Below are 19,192 nucleotides of genomic sequence, written 5' to 3'. Positions count from 1 at the left end.
AGGTACAGTAGTAGACAGTCGCACTCGTGGCCGTCCTTCTCTACAATCTTCTTTAACATGGCCTTCAAGGTTTTATTGAATCTTTCTATCAAGCCATCCATCTGTGGATGGTTGGCTGAGGTCCGGCGTTCTGCAGGGTTTTGCACAACTCCTTCATCACCTTTGACATAAATGGGGTTCCTTGGTCTGTAACAATCTCTTTAGACAACAACGTTCTAGAGAAGATATGGACCAACTCTAAGGCGATACACTTAGCGGAGGAGTTACGCAGTGGAATGGCCTCCAGGTATCTCGTAGCATAGTCCAGTACCACCAAGATATAATAATGCCCTTTGGGGACCCACTAGATCCATAGCTATGTGATCAAATGGCATCTTAATAATGGGCAACGGCACTATGGGGCTACGAAAGTGGGCCACTGAGAAAGTCAGCTGGCAAGTGTGATAGGACCTACAGAAATTCATAACATCACAGTGACAACCTGGCCAGTAGAACCTCTGGATGATCCGTTCCAGAGTTTTTTCTATGCCCAGGTGAGCACCTAACACATGTGAATGGACCATGTCTAACACCGTGTGTCTGTATGGCCCTAGCACCAGTAACTGCTCAATTACCTCCCCTCTCAGCTTGGTATCTCGGTATAATAACTCCCCATTCATGGCAAAATAAGGGTGTTGGGTATCAGCCCCCAGCTGTTGATCAACACCATCATGTACTATCACATTATCAAATGCCCCTTTTAGAGTAAAATCCTTGAGTTGAGTGATTACAAAGTTCCCCCCAGACGCCTCCAGCTCAGGTATGTTGGCCTCTGGGGATGCTGCCTCATCCTCATCGCCAAAAAGCACACAAAACAGAAACCTGTCAGCTGCGGCCTGAGACGAGGTTTCTTTAGGAGCAACCTGGCTGTTGTCCGGACAACCAGACATCCTCCCTTTCCCCCACAAGTCCCAAAATAATGCAAAGTTCTGCCCTATTATAATAGGGTGCAATCGGTCCTTAACTACGCCCACCTCATGGGACTCGGTGCCACAGTTTGTGCTTATGACCACTTGGGCCGCAGGGTAGTCCTTAGCGTCGCAATGGATACAGCAGACGCCCACCCTATTTTCAGGAATCAGCTGATGGGGAATTGTGGCCCTCACTAGGGTTATCAAACTCCCCGAGTCCAACAGACCAGTCATTTGTACCACGTTCACTGTTACGGGGCATGCCTGCAGTCCCTCGCCTGGTTCTTTTTTTCAAGCTCACATCACCGCAGCTAATAACCGCGATGACGCATATCTCACCTCAAGGACCCGTCCGGAGGTCGTCTTACAGTATCAGTATGGTGACTCATATTCAGTGCAATGTTTTGGGTATCTGTGGTCCTGAAAGTTTGAAATAGGCAATGTACAGTAACAAGCAAAGAAGGTATCAATGTTTTGAACTTTTGACTTTCAGACTCTATCTAAAATCCATTACTGCTTCCAACGTGAGATGACCATCATTTTATTGGAAATCATCTTGGCTATCTCATAGATAAATTTGACTTGAAACCATTTAGCCAGTGATTAGTTATGTAGATTCTTCTCATGGCACTGCATTGGAAGTCAAAAGATCAAGACATTGTTATCCTTTTGCTCATCACTGTAAATAAATACATTGGGAGTACATGTACAGAACCAAAAATCGTGCCAAAAACATTTACCGAGGAAAATAACTACAAGTACTATAAATATATCCAACACAACAGGCACAAAGACACATTGATAAGTGAACCTACAGGGAACACCCATAGTAACATGGCACCAGTCACAATAATAAGACAGTGTATAAAAATGCCCAAAAGAGTATAAGATATAGACTAATTTAAATTGGAGTGCCAAAAGAATGATTTCCTGAAAAGAAGGTTAGAAAAGGTACAGTAGCAGAACAATAGTAAGGAGTTTACCCACTATACACACAACGAGCATTTCTCAAATACTTTGACCACTTTATATATTTCTATGAAGTTGTCATGTTTGGGTCTGGAGACTGGTTGGCAAGTCCGTGCATTGCGGTCCGTAATCAAACCGAGATCTACAGACGTCTGTATGAGCCCTTACAGTCCCAGCAAAGTGAATGAGATTCCTGGAATCTCATGCTCTTGTTGCTTATTTTTTCCTTGCAGATTTGTAGCACTTTAAAATATGCAGAACGTCAGTTCTTTCAGCGTTCATGCAGCACTTTTTCCTCCACTCACAAAAAATACATCAAAGTTATCCTCTATATATACACGACCATAAAGCACAACTCAAATAGGACTCCAAAAAAATATGCTTTACATACGGTCAGAAAATTCAGTTAAAATGTAAACACTTTTTTTTTAACAACGTGATCTAAAAGCAAGGTAACAGTAGATACAATATACCACAGGGACAGGAAAAATAGGTGGGTACACCCGGGATAAGTTAAACACTTTAAAGGGTAAGGATCTCCTTAAAGTAGGTAGTACCACAGGGGTGAGCAATTAATTTTCCCGAGGGGCCACATGAGAGACCATGACTGTGGTGGAGGACCAAACCAATAGGCTGAAATTAATTCTACTCAAAATTAATATTGATATATTAATATTATTATATTATTGATAATAATATTAATTATATCACTTAATATTGAGCATAATTAAGTAAGCTGACATCCCACTATATATCATTTGAACCTGAGACTACAGCCCCTCCCTATATATACTGCAGGAGCCCCACACAGCCTCCCTATATACACAGCATGAGTCCCACACAGCCTCCCTATATATACTGCATGAGCCCCACAGAGCCTACCTATATACTGCATGAGCCCCACATAGCCCCCCTATATATACTGTATGAGCCCCACAGCCTCCCTATATACAGTTGTGGCCAAAAGTATTGACACCCCTGCAATTCTGTCAGATAATACTCAGTTTCTTCCTGAAAATGATTGCAAACACAAATTCTTTGGTATTATTATCTTCATTTAATTTGTCTTAAATGAAAAAACACAAAAAGAATTGTCCTAAAGCCAAATTGGATATAATTCCACACCAAACATAAAAAGAGGGTGGACAAAAGTATTGGCACTGTTCAAAAAATCATGTGATGCTTCTCTAATTTGTGTAATTAACAGCACCTGTAACTTACCTGTGGCACCTAACAGGTGTTGGCAATAACCAAATCACACTTGCAGCCAGTTGACATGGATTAAAGTTGACTCAACCTCTGTCCTGTGTCCTTGTGTGTACCACATTGAGCATGGAGAAAAGAAAGAAGACCAAAGAACTGTCTGAGGACTTGAGAAACCAAATTGTGAGGAAGCATGAGCAATCTCAAGGCTACAAGTCCATCTCCAAAGACCTGAATGTTCCTGTGTCTACCGTGCGCAGTGTCATCAAGAAGTTTAAAGCCCATGGCACTATGGCTAACCTCCCTAGATGTGGACAAGAGATTTCAACGCAAGATTGTGCGGATGTTGGATAAAGAATCTCGACTAACATCCAAACAAGTTCAAGCTGCCATGCAGTCCGAGGGTACAACAGTGTCAACCCCTACTATCCATCAGCGTCTGAATGAAAAGGGACTGTTAGGAGGCACAGGAAGACCCCACTTCTTACCCCGAGACATAAAAAAGCCAGGCTGGAGTTTGCCAAAACTTACCTGAAAAAGCCTAAAACGTTTTGGAAGAATGTTCTTTGGTCAGATGAGACACAAGTAGAGCTTTATGGGCAAAGGCATCAACATAGAGTTTACAGGAGAAAAAAAAGAGGCATTCAAAGAAAAGAACACGGTCCCTACAGTCAAACATGGTGGAGGTTCCCTGATGTTTTGGGGTTGCTTTGCTGCCTCTGACACTGGACTGCTTGACCGTGTGCATGGTATTATGAAGTCAGAAGACTACCAACAAATTTTGCAGCATAATGTAGGGCCCAGTGTGAGAAAGCTGGGTCTCCCTCAGAGGTCATGGGTCTTCCAGCAGGACAATGACCCAAAACACACTTCAAAAAGCACTAGAAAATGGTTTGAGAGAAAGCACTGGAGACTTCTAAGGTGGCCAGCAATGAGTCCAGACCTGAATCCCATAGAACACCTGTGGAGAGATCTAAAAATGGCAGTTTGGAGAAGGCACCCATCAAATATCGGGACCTGGAGCAGTTTGCCAAAGAAAAATGGTCTAAAATTCCAGCAGAGCATTGTAAGAAACTCATTGATGGTTACCGGAAGCGGTTGGTCGCAGTTATTTTGGCTAAAGGTTGTGCAAGCAAGTATTAGGCTGAGGGTGCCAATACTTTTGTCTGGCCCATTTTTGGATTTTTGTGTGAAATGATCAATGTTTTGCTTTTTGCTTCATTCTCTTTTGTGTTTTTTCATTTAAGACAAATTAAATGAAGATAATAATACCAAAGAATTTGTGTTTACAATCATTTTCAGGAAGAAACTGAGTATTATCTGACAGAATTGCAGGGGTGTCAATACTTTTGGCCACAACTGTGCACTGCTTGAGGCCTCCACAGCCTCCCCATGTGCAGCATGATACCCCCCCTAGCCTCCCCATGTGCAGCATGTCACCCAAATAGCCTCCGCATGCGCAGCATGTCACCCCCATAGCATCCCTATGTACAGCATGTCACTTCATAGCATCCCATTGCGCAGCATGTCACCCCATAGCATCCCCATGTGCAGCATGTCACCCCTATAGCCTCCCCATGTGATGCACAACACCCCCATAGCCTCCCCATGTACTGCAAGACACCCCCATAGCCTCCCCATGTGCTGCACGACACCCCCATAGCATCCCCATGATCTGCACGACACCCCCATAGCCTCCCCATGCTCATCCAAACATCCAATACATATGAAAAAAAAGAAGACCACATACTCACCTCGGTCCTGTTCCCCGGCGCTCTGCTTCTGCTCCAGTCTTGGTGTCTCCAGTGCGCTGACTCTTCGTAGTACGCAGCTGCCGCAATTAAATTACGTCATTGCGTCAGCTGTTTTACACGCTGATTGGAGGAGGAAGTGGACGGACGCCCTTCCTCCACCAACACAGTCAGCGCAGATGGAGACAGCGAGCGGGCGGGCGGGCACAGTGCGGCCCGCGGACCTCTGGTTTCCAGCCCCACGGCTGTTTCGGTCCCCACTGGTCTACCATCATGTATACTTAATCACCATGAATAGCCAAGGTTTGCATACATTAAGTTTGTACAGCCTTAGTCTGATATGCATATATTACATGATTCACATCTCATCTATAATAATAAATGCCCTAACCAGCTTCCGGTTGTAACAACTTCCGTCCAGTTGTAACCGGTGACGTCACCACACACACACGCACGTTAACCCTCAACACACCACACCGCCTCAACACACACTCCTCTCACCTTTCACCTCCACTCATGTCCACTCACTCTTTCACTCCACATACGTTCCTTTCTCTCACTCCGTTTCTCATACTCACACCGTCATCGTCGCTGCCCCGACATCTTCCTCCGCCGCCGCGATCCAGGATCCAGACGTTCTCCAGGCCGCCGACATCGGGATCCAAAAAGATGGCGTCGGCGAAATCTCGCGAGATTACGCCGACGCCATTTTGGATCCCGATGTCGCCCATGCCAGCGACATGTTGTTGCGGCGACGCCATCTTGAATATCGCGGGACTTCACGAAATCCAAGATGGTGTCCCGCAAGAACATGTCGGCGGCCTGGAGAACGTCTGGATCCTGGATCGCGGCTGCGGAGGAAGATGTCGGGGCAGCGACGATGATGGTGTGAGTATGAGAAACGGAGTGAGAGAAAGGAACGCATGTGGAGTGAAAGAGTGAGTGGACATGAGTGGAGGTGAAAGGTGAGAGGAGTGTGTGTTGAGGCGGTGTGGTGTGTTGAGGGTTAACATGGCAAGAGGTGTGAGGCTGTGTGCACACGCTGCGGATTTTGCTGCGGTTCCGCAGCGGTTTTGGCCGCTGCGGACCCGCAGCAGTTTTTGCTGCGGTGTACAGTACCATGATTCCCTATGGGAATCAAAAACCGCAGTGCAGACGGTGCGGAATTTTCCGCGCGGATTATCTGCGGTTTTCAATCCGCAGAAAGAATTGACATGTCAATTCTTTCTGCAGATTCTCCTGCGGTTTGCCATCTCCTCTATTGAGGAGATGAAAAACCGCAGAGCAATCCGCAGGTCTTTTGACCTGCGGTTTCACCTGCGGATTTTACAAAATCCGCGCTGATGAATCCGCACCTAATCCGCAGCGTGTGCACACAGACTTAACGACGTCAGCGAAATCTCGCGAGATTTCGCCGACGCCATCTTGCATTCGTGAAATTGCGTCATTTACCTCACGCCGACTTGCTGTGCGGACGCTTGGCATTGCCTGTACCACCATAACTACTGCTGCCTTGGTCCTATGCCTGTTTACTGCCGGTGTCTAATTACAGGGCCAATTTGCCTATACCGCCATAACTACTGCTGCCTTGCTCCTCTGCCGGTGTCTAATTACAGGGCTAATTTGCCTCTACCGCCATAACTACTGCTGCCTTGCTCCTCTGCCGGTGTCTAATTACAGGGCTAATTTGCCTCTACCGCCATAACTACTGCTGCCTTGCTCCTCTGCCGGTGTCTAATTACAGGGCCAATTTGCCTATACCGCCATAACTACTGCTGCATTGCTCCTCTACCGGTGTCTAATTACAGGGCTAATTTGCCTATACCGCCATAACTACTGCTGCCTTGCTCCTCTGCCGGTGTCTAATTACAGGGCTAATTTGCCTCTACCGCCATAACTACTGCTGCATTGCTCCTCTGCCGGTGTCTAATTACAGGGCCAATTTGCCTATACCGCCATAACTACTGCTGCCTTGCTCCTCTGCCAGTGTCTAATTACAGGGCTAATTTGCCTCTACCGCCATAACTACTGCTGCATTGCTCCTCTGCCAGTGTCTAATTACAGGATCAATTTGCCTCTACCGCCATAACTACTGCTGCATTGCTCCTCTGCTGGTGTCTAATTACAGGGCCAATTTGCCAATACCGCCATAACTACTGCTGCCTTGCTCCTCTGCTGGTGTCTAATTACAGGATCAATTTGCCTCTACCGCCATAACTACTGCTGCCTTGCTCCTCTGCCGGTGTCTAATTACAGGATCAATTTGCCTCTACCGCCATAACTACTGCTGCATTGCTCCTCTGCTGGTGTCTAATTACAGGGCCAATTTGCCTATACCGCCATAACTACTGCTGCCTTGCTCCTCTGCCGGTGTCTAATTACAGGGCCAATTTGCCTCTACCGCCATAAGTACTGCTGCCTTGCTCCTCTGACTGTTCACTGCCTGTGTCTAATTACAGGGCCAATTTGCCTCTACCGCCATAACTACTGCTGCCTTGCTCCTCTGCCGGTGTCTAATTACAGGGCCAATTTGCCTCTACCGCCATAACTACTGCTGCCTTGCTCCTCTGCCGGTGTCTAATTACAGGGCCAATTTGCCTCTACCGCCATAACTACTGCTGCCTTGCTCCTCTGCCGGTGTCTAACTACAGGGCCAATTTGCCACTACCACTTCATAACTACTGCTGGGCAATTACAGGGTCAATTAGTATCTGTTTACTCTACAATACTCCAGGACGCCTTCTTCACTGCCAGATAACTGCCAAATAGACTCCTTTACCTGTGCCAACATGAGTCATAACAAAAAGTATGCCAATGCCAGTGAAAGGAAAGCAGCTTTAGCACTATGACAAAAACAACGCCGTGCTAATGAGACATCTGAGGAAAAACACCATTGCCTTGAGAAGATTAAGGCTTATAAACGCCGTCGCCTCACACACGAATCCCCTAACTCTAAATCCATAAGATTGGCTGAAGAAGCCTCTGCACGCCGTCACCGCCGACAACAGACGGCCTCTTCCTCATCATTATTATTAGACTCACAACAGGATGCTTCCACATCAGCATGTGGAACAATTTACTGCTACACTTCATCCCATATGCCGTTCACTGACATAACTAATCAGCAATCTGTTTCTGCCCTATCAATACCACCATTCAATACCAATGCACAGTATGTCAATGCCAGTGAAAGGAAAGCAGCTTTAGCACTACGACAAAAACAACGCCGTGCTAATGAGACTCCTGAGGAAAAACAGCATCGACTTGACAAGATTAAGGCTTATAAACGCCGTCGTCTCACACACGAATCCCCTAACTCTAAATCTATTACATTGGCTGAAGAAGCCTCTACACGCCATCACCGCCAACAACAGACGGCTTCTTCCTCATCATCTATAATAATAAATGCCCTAAGCAGCTTCCGGTTGTAACAACTTCCGTCCAGTTGTAACCGGTGACGTCACCACACACACACGCACATGTTAACCCTCAACACACCACACCGCCTCAACACACACTCCTCTCACCTTTCACCTCCACTCACGTCCACTCACTCTTTCACTCTACATACGTTCCTTTCTCTCACTCCGTTTCTCATACTCACACCGTCATCGTCGCTGCCCCGACATCTTCCTCCGCCGCCGCGATCCTGGATCCAGACGTTCTCCAGGCCGCCATGTTCTTGCGGCGACGCCATCTTGGATTTCGTGAAATCCCGCGAGATTCAAGATGGCGTCGCCGCAAGAACATGTCGCTGGCGTGGACGACTCGGGATCCAAAAAGATGGCGTCGGCGAAATCTCGCGAGATTACGCCGACGCCTTTTTGGATCCCGATGTCGTCCACGCCGGCGACATGTTCTTGCTGCGACGCCATTTTGGATCGGCGAAATCCCGCGATAGTCAAGATGGCGTCGCCGCAAGAACATGTCGCCGGCGAGGACGACGTCGGGATCCAAAATGGCGTCGGCGAAAACTCGCGAGATTTCGCCGACGCCATTTTGGATCCCGACGTCGTCCACGCCGGCGACATGTTCTTCCGGCGACGCTATCTTGACTATCGCGGGATTTCACGATACTCAAGATGGCGTCGCCACAAGAACATGTCGCCGGCGTGGACAACGTCTGGATCCAGGATGGCGCCGGCGGAAGATGATGTCGGGGATCGTGGAGAAGCGGCAATGACGGCGTGAATATGAGAGACGGAGTGAGAGAAGGGGTCGTATGTGGAGTGAAAGAGTGAGTGGAGATGGTGAAAGGTGAGAGGAGTGTGTGTTGAGGGTTAACATGGCAAGAGGTGTGATGCTATCGCATCCTCCCGATGCGATGCGATGCGATAGCATCGGGCCATAATCTAGTAGTCTAATAACCATCTCTAAAAGAGGAGATGAAATCTTAATGTAGCGCTACCATATTCCGCAGCGCTTTATAGTTTGCACAAATTATCATGACTGTCCCCGATGGGGATCACAATCTAAATTCCCTATCAGTATGTCTTTGGAATGTGGGAGGAAACCGGAGTACCCAGAGGAAACCCACACAAACACGGGGAGAACATACAAACTCCTTGCAGATGTTGTCCTTGGTGGGATTTGAACCCAGGACTCCAGCGCTGCAAGGCTGCAGTGCTATCCTCCAAGCCACTGTGCTGCCCAAATCTTTGATTTGTCTGAAAACCATAGGCAAATGAAAGGAACCACCGCCAAAACACCATCTAATATAACAACATAGTTGCAATAATAAGATGTAGTGTATATAAGGGGGTGCTGGGAGATGTTGCACAGTTAAGAGCCTAGAGCACAAGTTAGAGGCAGACAAAGCTATAGTTATCTCGAAACCAAAAGCCAGGGACCCACCATACCCGACACACGTTTCGCAATGAAATGCTTCTTCCACTCACAAAAGAAAAGTCGGCTGCAAATACTGAATTTATACACAATCCATTAGTAAGCAGGTTTTCCAAGATTCGAAGCAAAGTTCCACATTAAAGCCAAAATAGACATAATCATGGCCAAAATAAAAAAAAACATGCCTTTCACAGAAAATGAATTATCGTATTTTTTCGACTATAAGATGCCCCGGACCATAAGACACACCTACGTTTTAGGGGAGGAAAATAGGAAAAAAAATAAACCTGTCATCAAGATCAGGCCTGTCCTACTGGTTTAATAGGTACTGTACCTTCACTGTTAAAATCCGTAGCCTGGTTGTTTGGGCCTGTGTGGCGTTACTGTCAGTAGAGTCTTTGGCTCTGCTCAGGTGCCTCTGGTGTCAATACTTTTTTACTGTTTTAAATTTCACAGTGGTGCAGTCCTAATGGCAGGTAGCACTTGCACACATTCACCTTGCCGCGGGCTTCAGTAAAATGGCACCGACGTCGGTGCATGTACACATTGATCTCCTGACGATCTTCAGCAAAATGGCAATGGAGGCAGCGCATGCGCAGATTTAAATCTTGGGTCGTCATTTAGCTGAGATCTAAATTTGCCACTCCTGCGCCATTTTCCTGAAGCCCACTGGGAATTCCATGTGAACAGCTGGGATTACTCTAATGCTTCCCTTGCTTCGCACCGATTGGACACCCCCTCTTCTCATCCCAGGGCCTACAGCATCGACCCACTCCTCCCACCGGCCTTTTGCAGTGGCAATCCTGCTCCTGCCTCCTGTGACCCTGCACCATCGCTGCCAACCCCCACCCCAAATGGCAAGATATGGCTACATTTGGACTATAATACACACCACCATTTTCATTCCAAATTTTTTTTGGGAAATGCGCGTCTTATTGTCTGGAAAATACAGTTCTAGTAACATGTGGTGAATGTGGTGGAAAAGTATGAATGTCTGATATTAGAAGATGATCTCAGGTACACCAAACATAAAGAAGCAGATTATTCAATGTATTCATTGTCTTCAGGCTCCTCCGACATATGAAGCTCTGAATCAGATGGAGTACCTTGATATGGTGATTTACGAAACCTTACGACTCTACCCCGCAGCTGGAAGAATTGAACGTGTTTGCAAGACCACAACTGAGATCAATGGAGTGACTATTCCAAAGGACGTTGTGACTGTTATCCCGGTCTTTGTGCTGCACCGTGACCCTGAGTTTTGGCCTGATCCAGAGGAATTCCAACCTGAAAGGTATCATATATATGGGAGCATTTATTAAGAAAACATAATTGTCCTGATTGATTGTGTTTTTTTAAGTCCTTTTCCTTGTTTGTCTTGTGGTATTAGTTGCCACTTTTGCGTCAAATTCAAATGATGCATGCACAAAACTAGACCAAAAACAGGAGCAATGATGAATTAGGGCCAATGAATATAAAAAGAAAAACACAATCATACACTGCTCAAAAAATAAAGGGAACACTTAAACAACAGACTATAACTCCAAGTAAATCAAACTTCTGATTGACAATCAATTTCACATGCTGTTGTGCACATGGAATAGACAACAGATGGAAATTATTGGCAATTATCATGACACACTCAATAAAGGAGTTGTTTTGCAGGTGGGGACCACAGACCACATCTCAGTACCAATGCTTTCTGGCTGATGTTTTGGTCACTTTTGAATGTTCGTTGTGCTTTCACACTCATGGTAGCATGAGACGGACTCTACAACCCACACAAGTGGCTTCAGGTAGTGCAGCTCGTCCAAGAAGGTTTGCTGTGTCTGTCAGCATAGTGTCCAGAGGCTGGAGGCGCTACCAGGAGACAGGCCAGTACACCCGGAAACATGGAGGGGGCCATAGGAGGGCAATAACCAAGCAGCAGGACCGCTACCTCAGCCTTTGTGCAAGGAGGAACAGGAGGAGCACTGCCAGAGCCCTGCAAAATGACCTCCAGCAGGCCACAAATGTGCATGTGTCTGCACAAATGGTTAGAAACCGACTCCATGAGGATGGTCTGAGTGCCCGACGTCCACAGATGTTGGTTGTGCACACAGTCTAACACCGTGCAGGATGCTTGGCATTTGCCACAGAACACCAGGATTGGAAAATTCGCTACTGGCGCCCTGTGCTCTTCACAGATGAAAGGATCACACTGAGCACATGTAACAGATGTGACAGAGTCTGGAGACGCCACAGAGAGCGATCTGCTGCTGCAACATCCTTCATCATGACCGGTTTGGCAGTGGGTCAGTAATGGTGTGGGGTGGCATTTCATTGGAGGGCCGCACAGCCCTCCATTTTCTCGCCAGAGGTAGCCTGACTGCCATTAGGTACCGAGATGAGATCCTCAGACCCCTTGTGAGACCATATGCTGGTGCGGTTGGCCCTGAGTTCCTCCTAATGTAGGACAATGCCAAACCTCATGTGGCTGGAGTGTCTCAACAGTTCCTGCAAGATGGAGGCATTGAAGCTATGGACTGGTCCACCCGTTCCCCAGACCTGAATACGATTGAACGCATCTGGGACATCATGTCTCGCTCCACCCACCAACGTCACGTTGCACCACAGACTGTCCAGGAGTTGGCGCATGCTTTAGTCCAGGTCTGGGAGTAGATGCCTCATGACAACATCTGCCGACTCATCAGGAGCATGCCCAGGTGTCGTAGGGAGGTCAAACAGGTACGTGGAGGCCACACACACTACTGATCATCGTTTCTGTCATGGTTAGGACATGGTTAATGTCCTGTTCTCGCAGGGTTAACTTTTGCAGGCCTCTCTTTGGATCTGGGAGGGGTATTTATACTCACTCCAGACTAGGATTTCCTGTCAGCTATACTGTTATTCTGGCTGTGTGTCAGACCCCTGGTGTGCGTGTATATTGCGTTGCTTGTTTGCTTCCTGTGTATGACCTGGTCTGTCCCCTCACTCTGTTCTCTGTCTCATGTTTTGGTACTATCGTCTTCTCCGGTTCTGACCTCCTGGCTTGGCTATTGTTACTCTGTTACAGTTTGTCCCTATTATACCATCTATTGCCTGTTCTGGTTTTCTGATCTATTGCTAAGTCCTGATTATCCGCTCAGTCTAACCCTTTGGTATTGTCGTGCTATCTTGTGCTTTGAACCGGCTTAATCTGGTTTACGTCTCTGCCTATGCCCTTGGTAACTTGTCCCGTAGTTACCTTTCTAGGTGTTTTCCTTCAGCTCCTAGCTTTGTGGAGCTTAGGCCACACCCCCAGCAGGCCCTGTATTCTGAAGCACACATCTTCACCGCTGCTGCCCTGCTCCACAGGTATCTTTTGTACTCAGGACATGCGCACTGGCTCAGTGAGCAAGTGCAGTGCGGTGTTCCTGACAGTTTCCTTGTCTTGAGGCATTTCCACTGAAGTTGGATCAGCCTGTAATTTGATTTTCCACTATGATTTTGAGTATCCTTCCAAATCCAGACCTCCATGGGATACTAATTTTGATTTACATTGATCATCTTTATGTTTTCTTCTTCTCAATGCATGCCACTATGTAATGAATAAAGATTTGCAGCTGCGATATTTCATTCAGTAATATCTACGATGTGGTATCTCAGTGTTCTCTTTATTTTTTTGAGCAGTGTATTAAATAGCCGCCCAATTCTGCTGCAGTCAATGTTATGATAGCTTTATTCTAACATGTTTGGAGATCTTTACACTATAGTTGAAATGTTAAGCTGGTCATGCAGTATTCTTACTTGCGTTATATCTTTTTCATGCACAGATTTAGTAAAGAGAACAGAGAGACACGAGACCCTTACATCTTCCTACCCTTTGGAGCTGGACCACGTAACTGCATAGGGATGAGATTTGCCATGATCAATATGAAATCAGTCATCTCCCTTCTATTGCAAAACTTCTCTTTCAAAACGTGCAAAGACACTCCAGTAAGTATACAGTCATGAGCAAAAGTGTTGGCACTCTTGAAATTGTTCCAGAAAATTAAGTATTTGTCCAAGAAAATTATTGCAATTAGGCTAGTTTCACACTAGCGTATGGAGGAGCTGCGGAAGGATGCGGACTTCCTCCGCGAAGCTTCGCCCCTGCCGCGCCTCCTCCGTTCAGCTCCGCCTACGTCGGCATGCGGCCTGCGTACCCTATCTTTAGCATTGGGTACGCAGGCCATGCCGATGTATGCGGATGCCTCCGCATACGTTGTTTTGACGTTGTGTTTGGCGCAGGAAGCCGCACCATCAAAACGACGTATGCGGTGGTATCCGCATACATCAGCATGGCCTGCATACCCAATGCTAAAGATAGGGTACGCAGGCTGCATGCTGACGTAGGCAGAGCTGAACGGAGGAGGCGCAGCAGGGGGTAGAGCTTCACAGAGGAAGTCCGCATCCCTCCGCAGCTCCTCCATACGCTAATGTGAAACTAGCCTTACACATGTTTTGTTATACACATATTTATTTACTTTGCGTGTATTGGAACAACGCAAAAAACAAAGAAAAAATGGCGAATTGGACATAATTTGACACAAAACCCCAAAATGGGCCAGACAAAATTTGTTTTCACTTTTCCAAAATTGTGGTTAAACAACTTTGTTTCAAGCATGTGATGCTCGTTCAAACTTACCTGTGGAAAGCAACAGGTGTGGGTCTTATGATACCAGATAAAAAAGGGAGAAGTTCACTCTATCTTTGCATTGCATGTCTGTGTGTGCCACACTAAGCATGGAGAACAGAAAGAGAAGAAGAGAACTGTCTGAGGACTTCAGAACCAAAATTGTTGAAAAATATCAACAATCTTAAGGTTACAAGTCCATCTCCAGAGATCTTGATGTTCTATTGTTCACATAATCAAGAAGTTTACAACACATGGCATGGTAGCTAATCTACCTGGCCGTGTACAGCAGAGAAAAATTCATGAAAGATTGCAACACAGGATAGTCCAGATGGTGGATAAGCAGCCCCAATCAAGTTCCAAAGAAATTCAAGCTGTCCTGAAGGCTCAGGGTGCATCAGTGTCAGAGCAAAATATCCATTGACATTTTAATGAAATGAAACGCTATGGCAGGAGACCAGGAGAACCCCACTGCTGACACAGAGACATAAAATAGCTACACTGCAATTTACGATATCTCCACATAGTCGAGACGATTGTTCCAATGACCTGTTCCCAGGAACCTCCCACCTCGATGAAGTATCTTCATGTACACCATTTTAAAGATGGACCCAGAGAGGGTATCTTTAGTTCTCAAGTGATAGGATGATAGCGTCTGTATCCTGTGCTGACAGTTACTTTAAGTCCAGACCCGATTCTGGGGTCAGCAGCTGCTGTCCCGGAGACTTCCTAGGAGTGGTACCAGGTGGCTATCTGCAGCTTAAATCTAACTCCACCAAAGACAAGGTAGCCGCTTACCCACACCCCTCCTAGGTAAGCCCGGCAATTGTATTGCATTCAGACCAATGTTATTCTATGGGGCCGTGCAGATGTCTGATTTTTTCCTTGGAAGGAACCGATCTGAGGAAAAAAAATCACAGCATGTCTGAGTTTGATTCGATTATCGGGTCGCACTCAGCCATGCAAGTCAATGAGTACGTCAAAATCATTGGGCTGCACTCGGATGACATCTAAGTGCAGTCCAATTTTCATGCATTGACATAATGGAAACGATGGAGAAATTTGGTTCTCCATCCTCTCCTCACAGTATGCTGAGAATCAGATTACACAATGCTGACACTCTGATCAAACTCTATGCAAATGACACTCTGACACAATGCTGACACTCTGAAAACAGCATGAGGTAGGGGTTAAAACACACAGATTTCAGGGATGTTTCTCTTATCAAGCTCCATACTTTTGTTTGCTCGCAATGATTGTTTTAGCACCAGTAGCTTGTCATTGCTCCGACAAAGCAGTGCATGCCTCCTGGTCTGCTGTGATAGGCACTTCACTGTCTATGGACATTGGACATACAGCGCCTGGGGTGGGCGGGGGCAGCTTCCTCAGCTCTGCTGTCAAAACGGCTGCAATCAGTAAACAAAGTGATACAGCGCTGGATTTAGCTTCTCTTTGGCTAGTTTCACACTAGCGTTCGTGGCCGCCGCTAAGCCCCGCCCCCGGCCGTGCTACCTCCGGTCAGTTCCTCCTCTGATCGCATGAGGCTGCATGCGATCAGCGTATCCTATATTTAGCGTTGGATACACTGATCGTGCGCTGGCCTGATTTTGCTGGCACTGCGCCCTTTTGGCGCTGCGCCCAGTGCTCCAAAACACACTGTGTTGCATTTTTGTGCTCTGGGCGCAGCGCCAAAAGGGCGCAGCGCCAGCAAAATCACACCAGCGCGCGGTCAGCGCACGATCAGCGTATCCAACTCTAAATATAGGATACACTGATCGCATGCAGCCTCTTGCGATCAGAGGAAGAACTGACCGGATGGGGCGCAGCCGGGGGCGGGCTTAGCGGCGGCCCTGCACTGCCCACGAATGCTAGTGTGAAACTAGCCTTTGCCTACAAAGGTTCCTGCCTGATGAGGTAGCAAAAACCTGCTGACAGATTACCTTGACTCTTCAGGAGCACACCTCACCCTGGCAAGAGGGAGGCAAAGGAACAGTGTGCTCAAGAGAAACAGCTTGAAAATAATGGGATATGTCAGTAAGATTTGCCCTAGACAAGCATAGGTACTGTTGGATGCATATATACCTGGGGGCCCGTGCCGGAGGGAGAAGCGAATAGGAGTTGGGGACTGAAACTTCACTTATATGCCCACCAGTGCACTTTCAAAGCTAATTTGCATATGAATTTCACAGCAAGGGAGCATTAGATACAGACAAAAAAGATATACCTGGAAAGGTTTTACACATCCCTATCCTGCAGTACCTCTAGGCAAATTTTACTGACCAATTCCCTTAAAAACATCTTTAACATATATTACCATTATACAGAAGCTGGTTTTACAAGTCTAAGGACTCATTCACACAACCATATTTTTGGTCTGAGTGCTGTCTGTGACAAAAACGGCCATCACTTGGTCGTTATTCAATGAGGCAGTGCAGAGGAGCGATTTTTTTTTTTCACTGATCGGATCTGCGTGTGAAACCTATGGCAGCATGCGCTACTTTTTTGTGTAAATAGTATTAGAATTGCACATCCAAGTCTATAGGTACAGCGAAAAATCAGATGTCGTATGGAACCACAATATGGCGTGCAATTTTAATGGATATATTACAATTCGGCAACATAGGAAACTGTAAATGGTCCTGTAAATGATTAATAGCTGCAGATTGTATAGAGACAGCACACAAATGATAAATGAGAAAAAATTTGTCCCACTTTTCTGGATGAAACTCTAAAGAATTTGTTAGGCTATGTGCACACGTAGTTTTCGGTGGTGCGGATTTTTCTGCGCGGTTTAGGCTGCGGTTTAGCCCTGCGGTTTCACACCTCTACAATCAAGGAGATGTGAAACCGCAGCGGAATCCGCACAAACAATTGACATGCTGCGGATTGTGACCCGCAGCAAATCCGCGCGGAAAAATCCGCACAATGTGCACAGCGTTTTTGGTTTTACCATTGGAAACAATGGTACTGTACAATGCAGCAGAAACTGCTGCGGACCCACAGGGCCAGAAACGCTGCGGATCCGCAGCAGAATCCACACCGTGTGCACATAGCCTTATACTCTCATGTGATACCTACCTTTAACCTGATAAATCTAATATTACAGATCCCTCTGGAAATTGACTCCCGAGGATTCCTAAAGACAGCAAAACCTGTTATACTTAACCTGGTGCCTAGAGAAGCCCCGAAGACTGAAAGTTAGATGCTGAAGACCGCAGTGGATGGGACCCAGATACCTGAACTAAACGGAGCACAAATGAGTTGATTGGAACACACTATAGTGAGAAAATGTGCAGAAAGGCGAGGAGCATGCATGTAAATCTTACAACTACCAATAGAAAATTGGCCTGTAACATTCTGTACCAAATATTTCTTCTACATCCTTGTCTTCTTGGCTGAGACATATCAGACCCAGTCTTCAGCATGTGGGCCGTATCGTGGCTCTGTATATTTGGCACTATATGAAATTGTAGAACGGGTTGTTACCAGCTACATATCACTAACCACACTCTGATTACAATAAGGGAAATAAATAAAATTGATCTTTTGTAAAATTATTTAAATACAGTCATATCTTATGAAAGGTAATATTGTTATTGGGGGACTAAGTGCCCTACGTCAGCACCACCACATCAAGAGAAGCTAGAACACAATTTAGGGCAATGTAAAATAATAACTGATGCAAACGTCACATACTGTACATTCAATTTTACCCACATTTTGAGGATACGAATCTGTACTATATACACTGAATATACTTAATGTAAACTGGCAGGGACAGAAAACCCATTCTCTTCTGCCATATAATGCAATATAAAGACTAACAAAATAATTTGCCGTATGTGTAAAACATATTGTTTCTTTTTGACACATGGCTGAAAGTGATGGATTGCGCTTACATGACTAAGTAGAGATGTTAAGGGGGTTGAACACTACTGGATAACTCCTTCTTAAATGCTAAAGTGGTCCCAATAAACAAGGGCACAGAAATATCGATATTGGCGTTCCCTTGGGTAAGATTCCTTATATCACAAGGCCTCATTTCCACCTTATGTTCATATATGCTTTCAACAGGTTATTGAATCTAATCCTTTAATGATAAGGGACAGATGGAAAATTCTGATTCCTTCCACTCAAGATGAGAACTGAAAGGAGACACTGGACTCCCCTCTCCAAGTCTCTCCTTCTGCTAATAATAAAATGCTTCAACTTTCCATCATCCATCAATCTTACCTGACCCCTATTTATTCCGGAAGGAAGGTTTCCACCTTCCGAGTGTCTGCAATGTTAAACTTTTGGCATATGATATGGGCATGCCCAATTATTCTTCCTTCTGGCAAGAAATAACCTTTCTATTATCCTCAATATCCTTTCCTGTCTCTCTTGATTCCATTTTTCCAAGGTAAACCCTATTCCTTGCCGGGAAAATGACAGCCTTGCGCTAGATGGAGGGTTTCCCCCAGACCTTACAATTCTCCTTGCCCCTGATGATAACCTTAAAGGGAACCCGTCACCTTAAAAAAACGCTACTAACCTGCAGATATGGGGTTAATCTACAGGTTATTAGTGTTACCAACTTTTCCGGTGCCTGCACTTAGCTGAACGTTGAGGGAAGAAAATTAACTTTATTTTCCCCGTACGCATTCAGTTTCAGTCATGGGGGCGGCACTGGTTCAGTCATTGCTCTGAGTATACAGAGAGCGGCTGTCACCACGGCCCCCACCCTGACTGACAGCTGGCCCCAGTGCAGAGCAAGTGTCAGTCAGGGCCGGGGGCGCGGTGACAGAGGCCGTTCTGTATACTCAGAGTGATGACTGAACCGATGCCGCCCCCATGAC

At 46.2% G+C, this 19,192-nt stretch overlaps 1 protein-coding gene across 2 annotated transcripts in view; it reads left to right on the top strand.

Moving 5' to 3' along the window:
* LOC141092139 (cytochrome P450 3A29-like) overlaps window positions 1-17,911 on the top strand; it is a 73,261-nt gene extending 55,350 nt beyond the window's left edge. For both annotated transcript variants that reach the window (XM_073578079.1, XM_073578087.1), the window contains 3 exons: window positions 10,786-11,012; window positions 13,513-13,675; window positions 17,461-17,911. In XM_073578079.1, the coding sequence (XP_073434180.1) occupies window positions 10,786-11,012; window positions 13,513-13,675; window positions 17,461-17,556 (486 nt within the window). In that variant the 3' untranslated portion in view covers window positions 17,557-17,911. The remainder of the gene's footprint in view (window positions 1-10,785; window positions 11,013-13,512; window positions 13,676-17,460) is intronic.
* The last annotated feature ends 1,281 nt before the right edge of the window (window positions 17,912-19,192 follow it).

Source organism: Dendrobates tinctorius, unplaced genomic scaffold (genome assembly GCF_039654945.1).
Source record: "Dendrobates tinctorius isolate UK_male_01 unplaced genomic scaffold, ASM3965494v1 ptg000008l, whole genome shotgun sequence".
Lineage (NCBI taxonomy): Eukaryota > Metazoa > Chordata > Amphibia > Anura > Dendrobatidae > Dendrobates > Dendrobates tinctorius.
The sequence above is the reverse complement of the archived record's forward strand: the minus strand, read 5'-3'. Positions and strand labels throughout refer to the sequence as shown.